Genomic DNA, 13,462 nt, shown 5'->3' with positions numbered 1-13,462 from the left:
AGAGCGTGCTACGCCGCCAAGTGGAAACACTTTGTTGTCTATTGTCACAACAACACCATCAATCCCCTAGACGTCTCCATTCAACACATCATAGGCTACTTACTCCACCTACAAAGGTGTAATCTAGCCTATACGTCCATTCGCCTGCACCTCGCAGCTATAGCAGCTTACCTACAAAACAGGCAACATCTATCACTTTTTAGAGTACCTGCCATTAAAGCCTTCATGGAAGGCCTTAAAAGAATAATTCTCCCCAGAGTGCCACCCTCACCTGTGTGGAACCTAAATATCGTTCTCACCAGACTAATGGGGCCTCCCTTCGAACCATTGCACAAATGTGAACTCTAATTTTTAACCTGGAAAACTGCTTTTCTCGTAGCCATCACTTCCCTCAGAAGAGTCAGTGAGATACAAGCATTTACCATTCAAGAACTGTTTCTGCAAATGCACCATAACAAAGTTGTTCTCCGTACCAACCCAAAATTCCTCCCTAAAGCCATTTCTCCTTTTCACCTAAACCAATCTGTAGAACTACCAGTATTCTTCTCGCAACCACAAACTGTTGCAGAAAGAGCTCTCCACACACTAGATGTCAAACGAGCCTTACTCTACTACATCGAGAGAACACAACCTTTCCGTAACACCAAACAACTGTTTGTCTCTTTCTCTCCACCACACAAGGGCAACCCCATCTCCAAGTCGGGTATAGCTAGGTGGATTGTCAAATGCATTCAGATTTGCTACCACAAAGCAAAACGAATGCTATCCGTTCCCCCTAAAGCCCATTCTACACGTAAAATTCGGGCTTCCATGGCTTTTCTAGGAAACATCCCATTAGATGATATCTGCAAAGTAGCTACATGGTCAACACCGCACACTTTCACCAAACACTATTGTGTAGATGTGCAAACTAAGCAACAAGCTAGCGTGGGCCAGGCTGTACTCAAAACATTATTTCAAACCACCAACAGATACGGGGGTCGCCGCTAACGGTGGGTACTGCTATATAATCTATGCACAAGTGTGTAATCTGCAGCTCATATGCCTCGAACGGAATATGCTACTTACCAGTATGCATCTGTTCTTGGCATGTAGAGCTGCAGATCTCCACACGCCCACCCGCCTCCCCGGCTACCTGTATCTGTTCAAGTTTATCTTATTTAGATAACACACAAATGGGCATCTTCACTGTTATTACCACTCCAAAGACTTTCCAAGAGGAAAAACAAACTGCAAACATTCGGGCCCAACACCAGATGGCGATCTATGCACATGTGTGTAGATCTGCAGCTCTACATGCCAAGAACAGATGCATACTGGTAAGTAGCATATTCCTTTTGTTAGCATTTGTTGTTTTGTACTGGTGATTTTATTTCACATGTTAATAAAAAGGTGGCACATTTTGGGGAGACTTTTGAGAACTATTCCGCTCTGAGTGTCTATTGTCTCCTTGCCTTCCCTGCTCTCATCCACCCTTCCCATTTATGATCTGCGATTCGACTTCTGGAGCACCCTTCCCCCAGCCATCAGTTCAGGGCTGACACCCCCCGGCCTCCCCATTCTTCGCGTCCTCTAGGATTCAGCCTGCAGGCTACAGATACATGTACCCTTCTCTTCCACTTGGTGGCACGCTGCTGGGAAGTCACAAAGTCTGTCACAAATGGTGCTAGTCATGGAGTTTGTGATTTTAAATATTATATTTAGCCCTTTTCATCTTTAGAATATTTACACTTATTTTATTGCTGTTTGGGTCTGCGCTTTGAAATCAATTGCTATAGTTGGAAATTTCAGTTTCTAGTAAACATATGACAGGATGTTGTTCAACGTTTAAGCATTTCAACCATGAGCAGACAGAGAAACGGGCCTAGCAGGCATTATCTGCACTCAGGTTTGATTAGTAAGTCATTTGGACGCTAACCATGGCTTTCCTGTTTTTTATTTGCAGATTTTGTGCCTTGGTAAAGCTTCGTGATGAGGGAACGCCAGGCCGGAAGCCAGTGATTGTGCCTCCTTCTGAGGAGTATTGCACCCCTGAACATCGCAGAGTGCCAGAGAACACCGACCCTGACCTGGTGTTCCTCTGCCGGCACGTATATGACTTCCGGCTTGGGCGAATCTTGAAGAATCCGCAGTAGAAAGTGCTCAGCTACAGAGATGCCAAGTGGCCCTCCGGCGCCGGCGTTCCAGGAGCAGGCTGACCACCGACGACTCCCTGCATATTCCCAAAGTGTGTGGAGACGCAACGCAGCACAAAGGAGCATAGGAGTCCCTCCTTCGAGAGACCAGGACGACCTTGTCGCGTGGAACAGATATTGTTTGAAGAACTAGTCAGTTCTAAGCACAGCACTTCATAAAATGATCATAAATTAAAATATATACCTATTAATAAATATATATTTATAAATACATATATATATATATGTATATAGATGTATGTATGTGTGTATATCTATATATATGTGTGTGTGTATTTGTACACATACATTGGAAAAAAGCCAGTAAGTCAGGTCAGGAATCTTTCTTTGTGGAGAAGTTTGGAATAAACGAGGGATAGCCTAGAGCCTGTCATAGTCTAGCTAGGTTCTCACGCCTTAATCAAAAAACAAGCCGGTCTCCCACATCTGTCAGGCAGCCCTGACACTGAACGGCTCCTGGCCTTTCTAATACCTGTATTGTTCCTTTGACATCAGTTTTTCATCACCATTTCCTTGAGTGCCTAATGGCGGCTGCAGTTTGGACTGTCCTCGAGGAGCTGGGAGGGGTGTCTCATGGGAAGTAGAACTCCATTTCTACTTCGGGTCCAATTGAATCCTGTGAGGGTTGGTCCTCCGATTGGAAAGGAAGACTCTACTGCAGAAGCTAATTCTGCTTAATCCTCACAAGTACTGCACAGTACGATCATGGGTCATAATAGCCGTCACCTCGACAACCCTGGGGAAATCTACTCGCTCCCCTGCTTAGCAGTAGTGTAAAAGAGACCCACTGAGGACACGCTTGTTAGCATTTCATTCATTTCAAGGCGAGTGGACTGCTAGATTTCGCTGTTAAGAGCGCTAGACAGTATGCAAGTCTGCTTTGTAGTGTTTACCCTGCAGGGATGCACAGCCAGTGAGGCTGTTTGCTAGCTTGATCCATAATACACAGTCCTGCTGTATGTAACAAATTCTAGGGCCCTTTTCATTTGTGATGTACCTTGTTATTGTACGTCTCCAGATTATCTGAATGCTACTGTACTCTGATGTTCTGGGTTTTCAGCTTCCCCTCCCACCTCCAGTTATCCCATTTGCAAATTCTTAAAAAGCTACCATTGTAGTTGGATACATTTTTTGCACTCTGCTGTCTGTAGAGAAGGGACTCTTCAGGTTAGATGATGTTACGAAATCCTTTGAAAACAAAATGTAGATCTTCATTGGTGGTTGCCCAACAAATTTGTGACATCACTGCGGCAGGAACAAAATGGCCTCCTACTGCTCATTCTCAGATTTTGTTTAGAGCGTGCTCGCAAGGATAGTTTGTGGCACCTGACATGGACTGACCAATGAGACGGTTGCATTGTTTGAAATGCTACCCGATTCCTTTAGATACATGCCTTTTGCCTTATGTGTATAGATTCTAGAGATACATAGGTTATCTTAACACAGAAATATTCAGTTAATGTCAAAGAAAACCAAAGGACAGCATACCAGAGTCCAAGAAACTGTACACAAACCGGGATTCCACCTGTAGATTGCACTAATGTAAACAATGAAATCACACTGTATCAGTACTTGTACTTGCTGACTGCCGTAGTCGCTAATTTAATCTTAGTATCTGCATTTTGAATTTTTCAGCTTCTGATGTGTTTTAACACGATATAAAGTTTCTGATTTGTTGGTACTTTCCGATGAATGAAGCTGATGTATCTCATGTCAACAAGTCTATTTGCCTCCTAATGAAGTGATGACGGGTTTCCTTCTTACAGTGTTGACCTGGCCACCCAGAGCAGAGTGGGAAAGCATTATGTCTACACAAGTGGTTGGCTCAGTTGAAAACATCTGCTGGGTATTTGACTAGGACTTATCCAGTGGCAGCCAATACAGTGATTTAGTTAAGCTAAAAACATCTGCTAGCTCTTGACCTACTCTTAACAAAGTGTGACTGTCCTTATAGTTACACCGTAGCACATTGATTCAAAGAAACCTATTCTATTTTTCAGCCCATTTCCCTTACACTGAAGCTCAAAAAGAGCTAAAAAAAAAACCTGTGCCCTCCTCCCGCTTACACTCAAACATAAGTCTTCTATCTCAACAAGCATAGGGTTTTTTGTGTGCAAATTAAGGTCTTGTGGTGACACATCAGCGTCAATCTACTTGTTATCCATACCAAAGAGGGCAATAGTGATAGAGGGCACACAGGAGAAGATGCAACTGGTAGGAGAGACCGACCCATTCTCATAGTAAGCAGCACAACACCAAACCATAGGAGAGCCGGGGGCACCAGGACTCCCGCTTTGGGAACCAAGCGGAGACCAGATAGTATTAAGCAAAAGATGCACAGGTATCGCCCATGCCTTGGTGGGTGGATTGGCCGTTGGCTTCTGGGTACCAAAGTCATTAACCGTAGTCGGTCGTGTAATTTTAGGGAAGTCAGCGCAGAATGTCATTTACCAGCAGATGTTTTCAAAGGGGATGTGCCAGTTAAGTCAATTCGCCTGTGTGATTGCTTGCTTTTTCACGAGGTTCGAAAGGTTAAAATTGTTGTTCGTTAGACCCGTGTCATCCGTCTTTCTGTTGCTTATAAAATGAATTTCAAACACCACTTTGAAGTGGAAGTAAAGTCTCACCTTTTCAGGTATTTTCCCCACAGGTGTTTTAGTTAAGCTTTGTTAACCTGAAAGATATGTTGCTAGTTCTTGCATCTTGTGGTTGTCTTGCTGCACTAATCACATTTTCCTTTCCATCAGTATTTAGGTGCATTTTTTTTTTTAACTTCTAATGCCACCGCCAGACGCAAGCTGTTCTTAGGGTCACAAATCCATGTGCTCATTCAAACACGTGCTGCAGAAGGCAAAACAGTCCCAAATACGGGGAGATGGCATATGGCAGCAGATGGCCTGGGCTGCGAGATAGATGTCCAGTGCTGCAGGTAGCCTCATTTTCGAGGTATTTTACTTCCAAAAAAATACAGACCTCCACAATAAGGGAGGGATGGAGGCATTTCTCCCAAACTGTATTTCTTCCTACTACTTTACAACAGGATTTGCAAACGTTTTGACTTCCAAAAAGTGATTACAGTGAAACATGTTACCAAAGATCACCACGAGCTATAATGACCTGGTCTGTATGGACTGAGGTTGCTGTTCTTGTACAGATTTTGATTTCTGATGTGGGATCTTGTGCGAAAGACGGGCACTCCTAATGGCCACATTCATGGCTGCGAGTGTGACCAGCCCTGGGTCTGCCTTGACCACCTGCTTGTTCTTCCATGGTCAGCTACGTTACCAGGCGCCATGACTGCCACACAAATAACCACCTAGAAATGGTTTCTTAATTCTGCTCAATATTTCTATTCCTGTGTTTGGCATTTTCTTACATGCAGTTTAGCAACAAAAATCTGTATTTAAAGAGTTCTCCTAATTCTCATTTCAGATGTATGTTGCATTTGTACCCTGTGTGAATTGAACCTCTACAATGAATTTGCAATCCAAAGGTAAAGTGAGGTTTTGTCGCCCTGGTAGTTACAGTTTAATAATTGATAATCCTGCTGGCGTTTTCCTGCTGTCTGCTCTCTAGTACCTGGCCCGAATTGCTTAATGAGAAGGGTCTGGTATCAGGTAGTTATAATCATAGATTCTCAGCTACAGTGTATTTTATTTTGATTGGCTATTTGATTAAAAAATCAAGTGGTATTATCTTGTTTAAATATCTACAGTGTAGCCCCTTTTGGGCATTAGAAAGTTCGGGAAGGTCTTGTCTTGTCTTTTCGTTCGATCTAGATATTTTCGACTTCTCTCGAGACATTTGTTGGTAGCACTGTTAGACTAAAGGGCCAGGAGGGTGTCATTTCTTTCTCTAGATGCAGTCTTGTAAAGTTATGTCAAAGTGTACTACTACTTTGTCAAAAATCTAATAATGCTATCACCATACAGAGTACAAAACACTACATTGACCAGTCACTACTACAGAAACAAGAGAGGGAACAAAGTACTTTGGGAGAAATGTAAAAGTCTTGGCCACAATCTTCACTTAAAGATACTAGCCTCTCCAAATGAAAGCGAGCAAAAAATTGAAAGGCGCCATTTGCGTTCCTTTAATTCTGTGTGTCCCAGGTGGTCATAGGTTCCAATTCAACTAAACAAGTATGGATTTCCAATTGAAATGTCTATAAAATGTGTGTTAGTTGTCACTCTTATCTAGTGCAAACCACGTGACCTCAACATCTTGAACAGAGGGATTCTTTAATCCTCCATACTTACGTGATGCCATTGTTCCAAAAGTGTATTCTGAATTTGTTGGACCTTTTAGTGTTACATCTTTTACTAGTAAAATCAGTAGAACTTTTAGCACCATTTTAGAAAAGCATGTCAGACCTATCTGTAATAAGTGTTAGAACTCCATTTACGGAAGGAGTGTTCACATGTAGTGAGTAGAGATGTTGCCTTTCTTGAGTCCCACTAGCTTAACTCTTTTGTGTCAACAATAATTGAATTTGTCAGCTGCATTGGTCTTATCTCCTAATCAGATTTCAAGTGACATTTGAAATTGTCAGTGCTGAAAGCTGTCTCCTTTCATTTGTTCTGCAAATTATTATTTATTGAACTAACGTTAGAAATCATGAAAAATACAATACATCGTGTAGTATGGTTCTAACATCAAGCACTTTGCAGTTTTCTACTGACAAATTAAAATACTGGTCTCAGTGCTCTTACAACAGATAAATACATTATCACTGACTATGCGATACCGCCAATACCCCGCCAAATCCCATTGTGGCAGTCACACAACTATTGACTTCATACGGCCCTGGTCTTTGATTCAGGCTGTTTACCAGCTCGTTATAATAAGTACCGTCGTATTTCTTGTAAAGGAAGGGCTGACATTTGAGGTAATCTAGAATCTGTAACAGAAAAGGCCAAACATTTGAAATCCTGAGCAAATGGCAGTCAAGATCTTTTTTGCTGCAGTCTTTCAATAACAAGTTTCACTGTAATTCAAAATACAGATACATAGACTTGTGTGTGTTTTGTGGTTTTTGCAAGGTTAACATAACCTGGGCAGCCTGGTTCCTAAATCTGCTTTAGCTTCTGTAGAAGAAATGAAATTAAAACTCCCCGTGCACCATGAAATTATCGGGGTGTCTTAGTTAACTCAAGGATATGCACCATCTTTGGGAGAGGTGCGCTGAATTCCAACACCACAGACAGAAGGAATCCAATGATGTGAGTTTATAGGTGGACTACGGTCCTTCTTTTGTATGAAGGAAGAATTAATATATTTTAAGGCGTGCTGTTGCCCCATTTCCGTAGGTAGGTGCATTCCTACCCTTCCTGACAATAGCATCAGCGCCTGCCTGAAGTCAAGAGCATCCCGTTTAATAACCGAGTGACTACTTACGCTGTTAATTTAACAGCATGTAAATGGGTTGAAATGTTACGTCTTATCAGTAATGAAAGTATTTCATGCTTTTTTTAATCTATTAGATATGGAGATATTTTTTGAAACTGAAGATGCAGTCGGTAGAATATAAATTTGAAAAGTTATACTTGTAAAATATATTTTAGTTGATGATTTTGTAAAATGCACTTTTTGTGTCTCTTCCCTGGTTTCCCAGATCTGTATTTCAATGTTTACAGATGGAATGAAAAAACATTCCCTATACCCTTATGTGAGAAAGATATATTAGAAGTAATTCTTTAAAACCTCGATTAAAATGGTATTGATTTAGAAAACAGATGTTTACAATGTGTCTTGCATTTTTTATTGTATTCTAACTAATGATACTTTCTCACCAGGAAGAAAGCTCACCTATGTTCTTAATTTTTCTTCTTATACTTTGAGGGCCTGAGTCTCAAAAACAGTTTGGATCCTAAGTTGTATTTCAAGTGTGTAGTCGTGTTTTTATTTCACAAAATATAAATTTACACCCAAAAAGAGATATACTAACACAATTATACTAATATGGTGAAATATTATGTTATTTGTGGAAGAAATGTGCTTATGGGGGTGGGAAGTGGGCAGGCCATTATGAGAATCCATTTAAAAGTAATTGAATTGTATTTCAGTTGTGAGTTTGTTGGGATTCACAAAGTTTCATTATGGTTGGAGATTTACTCTTTTCAAGGGCAGGAGTAAATCTGTATCCTGAATCGAGGCGGGGATGAAACAACCCAGATTTAATGGTGGAATATGCTATTTTGTTTCTCCGTCAGGAGAAATATTATGCCTATGAAAAGGAAGTAAGAAGAAAAGGGTTTTAAATTCTGAATTGACTTTCGCAAAGTAGTTATGGGTGTCTAACTGAACACCATTTACTAAAATCATTGCACTGTAATGCTCATGTCTGCTGTAACAGGTGATTGTCAAGAGGCGTTAAGACTTCTGTGCTGCTTGAGGCATATGTGTCGTAAGGTGCGAAATGCTCAAAAACATTCTATAAAGTCATATTTTTGTGGGTTATTGCAAAAGTGTTATTTACCACATCGTCCGGGGTAGAACAGAGATTAACCTTATTCAAATGGGGAAAGGTGGTGGTCCGAAGTTAAATTACTCTCATACTTTTGTGCAAAGGAGCTAAGATACTGGAAAGAGTTGGGGAAGAACGATAAATGGCAGCAACTTTCGGCTCTAAATTTAAGTTTACAGCCCTAAATACCTCATTTATGCCTGCCAGTAATTCACAAAGGGGTTCCTGGCAGGCGCAAATGCATATATTGCTGTGACCTTCTTTGCCATAAGTGTGGCAACATCTACAGCAGTAAGCTCGACATAAGGGGTAGGAAGTGGGAATTCCAATGTGTGGTTTGCATTGGTAGTTTAGGAAAGCCTACAAACATGGTTGTGGGCATTCCTGAACTCTGATCCTATTTCTTCTAAACCTGGGCGTAGTTCGTGGAGTTTTGCTACGCAGAACTCTGTGAAATTACAAAAAAACTCAGCGAAGTTCCGCAAGTGGCAGAGTGTAGTGCGAACTGCTGTTAGCGCTGGTCTTCCTGCCGCTCGGGTAGCAATTCTACCCGAGCGGCAGCTCGCAAACTTACCATTATCGAGCGGGGAAAAACTTCACTGCACTACACGAAGTGGAGTTTTCTGCTATTTGCAGAGGGTGGAGTGCAGAAACCCCTGCAAACTCCGCAAACGGAGTGGATTTCACTGCCCAGGCCTAATTTCTTCCCGAACTGGATGGTGATTTACACCAGCCATTGGCTGATGTAACTTCCTTTCCAGGATGGAAAGGGGAATTAATAATTTCCAAATTAGCAGGGGAAGAGCTTTCTCCATGGGAAAAATGTTTTTCCCTGCAGAGTAAAAAACATAAAACTGTGTATTTGCCCAGAACCCACCATTCCGCCTTCATGGAATTTTCCTTTTTTATAAATTCCACACGGGGAAGGCTATTTCACAGAGGCAATAATGAGTATATGAAGTACTACTTGAGTCGCACTACTTAAGGTACCAATAAATGCCTTTTCAGAATTGGCCTCAGAGCATCTAAAATGTGGATTAATAAAGGAATAGTCTTATATAATTAGTACAAAATAGAAAGGACTAAGCATATGTTGCAGTTTTACTAACAGAATGTTAGACATTTTGGAGCCAATTTAGAAAGGCATTTATGAGTATATTACGTTTTGTTGAAGGAGTACTACACATACTTATAAATGCCTTTGTGAATCAGCCTCAGCAGGGATAGGACCCTGAGAAACGTCACATGACATTCCAGTAGCATGCCAGAATTCTACGCCTGGCACAGCTTTCCAAGCGGCTGGAAATTGGCTTATTAGTTGACTGGGGTGCGAGCCCTGGCCAAGCAGAATTTGCAGACCCTGTCAGGGTATGGCCAGGAAATCGCAGACCCAGTCAAATTAACTTGTGCTCAACCCCCTGGTAGGTTGGCACAGAGCAGTCAGGCTGGACTTGGAGGCAATGTGTAAAGTATTTGTGCAACAGTCAAACAATGAAAAGCCCACACAAAAAAAATCCCACAACGGAGTAGAAAAAATAGAGCTTAATTTATTTAACAAAACAAGACCAAAACGACAAAACTCCAATCCGTAGAACTGGAATCTGATAAGCGATATCTAGCTGCAGATTTCTTACCTTGAATTTCCCAGGCACCAGACTGTATCAGGAAGATTTTCCTTCAAGCAATACCCCTGCGTGCTGATAGGTGGTGTCGGTCGGCTCCCCATGACATTGGAGGTGTCCTCGCCGGAAGTGACGTCTGCACCACCTATATAGGCGCCACCTTGGTGCGCTGATGTCAGTTCTTTTCTTTCCATGCCAGTCAAGCGCTGATCCGTGAAGAGAGCTACCCTTTGTACATTTTTGACAGGATTTGTTTGCCTTTTTGTTGACCCCCCTTTTTTGTACAGTGAGTAGGAAGATCATGTCTAGGAACACCTAAGGTTTCAAACCATGTGGCACCTGTCACCTCCCCATATCCGCAACAGACATGCACTTGGTTTGCTTGTGGTGTCTCTAGCGCAACCACGACTCCAAGTTGTGCTCCGACTGCCGGGCCATGGCTCCGAAGGTTTTGAAGGAGCGGTCCCTAAAGCTGATGGCGGCCTGGCAGGCAACACTGTGGCAGTCTCCTCTGAAGTCTCGGTCCAAGTCGAGAGGAAGGTCCCGAGCCCACTCCATGCGTCCTAAGTTCTGTTCGTCCCGATCTTCTGGACATTCAGGTAAGGTACAAGAAATCGAAGCATGCTTCGACTTCTCGCGGACCATCGGCCGATGCGACGGGTGAGCCTCGGTGTTCGATGCCTCGTTCTCTGGAACCTAGGTTGGCTCCGCGCCTCCCCTCTTTTTTGGGAGCTGGAGCAAACCCTCCTCAATTTGAAGAATGTAATGAGGCCATGTGCCTCATTTTGGAACAGCCTAACCCCTCTGGCGCACCTTCGGGCCCCGGAGGTTCAGCAGGGGCTCCAACTGGTTACGCCCTGGCACCTCCGGCCAGACACCGATTTTCCCTACTGGATCCTCTCATGGATTCAGACCCGCGCTGGTCTTGCCTTTGTGAACTTCCCAGACGCCAATTTTCCTGGCGCTGTCGGTGCCCACCCACAATGCCAGCCCTATCTATTCTCATCCCAGACGACCCGGAGCCAATACCGCCTCGACCAACGCCTATTCCTGCGCTGATGGGACCAACTTAGGTCGCTTTCTAAGCCCTATTCTGGAGGGCTAGGGTTGGGACAAGAATGAGAGAGGTCACTGGACCCTTAAGAAGACCAGCCTTATGATGACATAGACTGGTATGAGGAATTGGATGAAGCCATTGGACTGAATACCTCTCCAGATACTGCCATGTTTTCTCCCCACACCCTGGCTATGGAAGTTTGAGCATCTTACGCAGTGGTTGTGCGTAGGGTGGCTGGCATTCTTGACCTTCAGCTACCCTCAGTGGTCAAGGCTAACCTCTTGGCGGAGGTGCTACAGCTGTGAGCTACTTCTTTAGAATGCTTGCTCTCTTTTAATGAAGCCCTCATGGATGTCCTTCTGGGAACCTGGTCCAAACCCAGCACAGGCACTCCTGTGAACAGGACGATTGCCCACTGACCTCCCCGGACGACCCAAATGTCCTCACTAATCCCCCCCACTTCAGAGAACTTGGTGGTTCAAGCTTCTCCTTCCCAAGGAGTGTTTCCTGCTGCTCCCCCGTACAGGGTATCTAAGAGGCTGGACAGTTGAGAGGCAAAAAAAACCAGCCTTGCATTTCTGTCAGTGAACACCTTATGCTTATTGGGTCATCCTCTCCCAAGCCATAACAGACTGGAGAGATGGAGCAAAATTTGTCACTCGATGTGGCTTAGATACGACCGACTCGATGGTCAGAGCGATTTCCACGACAGTGGCTGTTAGACGTCATGCCTTGCTTAGAACATCTGGTGTTTCTGGGGTTGTCCAGGCTTCGCTCATGGACATGCCCTTTGATGGCACTCGTCTCTTCAGAGACAAGGCAGACACGGCGCTGGAGCGCTTTAAGGACTCACGGGCTATGGCGGAGTCCTTGGGCATCTAATTTGCCTCTCGTCCCCAGTCTGCCTTTCGCGGTTACGGAAGGGGCTTTCCACTGCACCAGCCCATACCCTAGCCACAGAGCTGCACAAGTTCCACAACCCCTGTGCGGATGTGGGCGTAGTTTGTTCCAACCCCATGGGTCGGGTACCCAGAGATCGGATCAACCCACCACCTCCCTGGTAGTTTTCGCCTCCAAACCCTCCTAGTCTAGCCCTTCCAGACCATGGGCATCTAGTTGGTGGCAAGCTCTGTCATCACCTCCACCACTGGCAAAACATCACTTCAGACAGGTGGATTTTCCAGATTATCCGAAGGGGCTACTCCCTCCCCTTCGAGACCACTCCTCCCTCCATGCCTCCTACCTCCCACCGGCTCACGGAGTATCTACTTGTGCTCCTGGAGGAAGTCATGGCTCTTTTGGCCAAGGAAGCCATAGAGAGGGTTCTGGCGCTAGAAATAGGCTGTGGTTGCTTTTCCCGCTACTTTCTGGTCCTGAAAAAGGACAAGGGCCTTCATCCTATTCTAGACCTCCGGGACCTCAACTACTTCCTAAAAAGATGCTCATGTTGGCTCAGGTCTTGTCTGCCCTGGAGACTGGATGGTAGCGTTGGACTTACGGGATGCATATTTTCACATCCCCGTCCTGCCTGCCCACAGGTGCTACCTGCGATTCACGGTAGCCAATGAGCAATTTCAGTTCGCAGTGTTCCCTTATGGTCTTACCAGCGCCCCTCGGGTGTTCACCAAGGTGATGGTGGTGGTCGCAGCTCATCTGCGGGGATCAGGGGTGCCAGTCTTCCCCTATCTTGATGACTGGCTGTCGTCTCCTACCTTCAGATTACAGCGGACATCCTGCATTTGCCGAGGTTCACTATCAACGTGCAGAAGTTCGCTTTGACTCCCTCTCAGAGGCTCCCTTCCATCAGAGCTGTAGTGGACAAAGTACAGGTTTGGGCTTATCACCTTGAGCGGCTAGTCCAGGATATTCTGGGTATGATACCGATGTTTCAACCTCTATACTGGATTTCATTGAGAATGACTCTGAGATTGCTGGGCCTCATGGCCTCCTGCATCCTGCTAGTGACACATGCCAGATTACATATGTGGGTTCTGGAGTGGGACCTGAAGTTCCAGTGGACGCAGTATCGGGGTAATCTCTCCGACAAGGTCCAGATCTCAGGGAACTGCAAGAGACCTGCAGTGGTGGCTGACGAATTCTGATTGGGTCACAGGGAGACCCT

The 13,462-nt window shown here is 44.3% G+C and overlaps 1 protein-coding gene across 5 annotated transcripts in view; it reads left to right on the top strand.

Annotated features, from left to right (window-relative positions):
• BAHD1 (bromo adjacent homology domain containing 1) overlaps nucleotides 1–7,929 on the top strand; it is a 571,779-nt gene extending 563,850 nt beyond the window's left edge. For all 5 annotated transcript variants that reach the window (XM_085626871.1, XM_085626872.1, XM_085626875.1 and 2 more), the window contains exon 7: nucleotides 1,946–7,929. In XM_085626871.1, the coding sequence (XP_085482997.1) occupies nucleotides 1,946–2,135 (190 nt within the window). In that variant the 3' untranslated portion in view covers nucleotides 2,136–7,929. The remainder of the gene's footprint in view (nucleotides 1–1,945) is intronic.
• The last annotated feature ends 5,533 nt before the right edge of the window (nucleotides 7,930–13,462 follow it).

Source organism: Triturus cristatus, chromosome 9, assembly GCF_964204655.1.
Source record: "Triturus cristatus chromosome 9, aTriCri1.1, whole genome shotgun sequence".
In the NCBI taxonomy this organism is placed as follows: Eukaryota; Metazoa; Chordata; class Amphibia; order Caudata; family Salamandridae; genus Triturus; species Triturus cristatus.
Note: the sequence above shows the minus strand (reverse complement) of the source record. Positions and strands in the feature narration are given on the sequence as shown.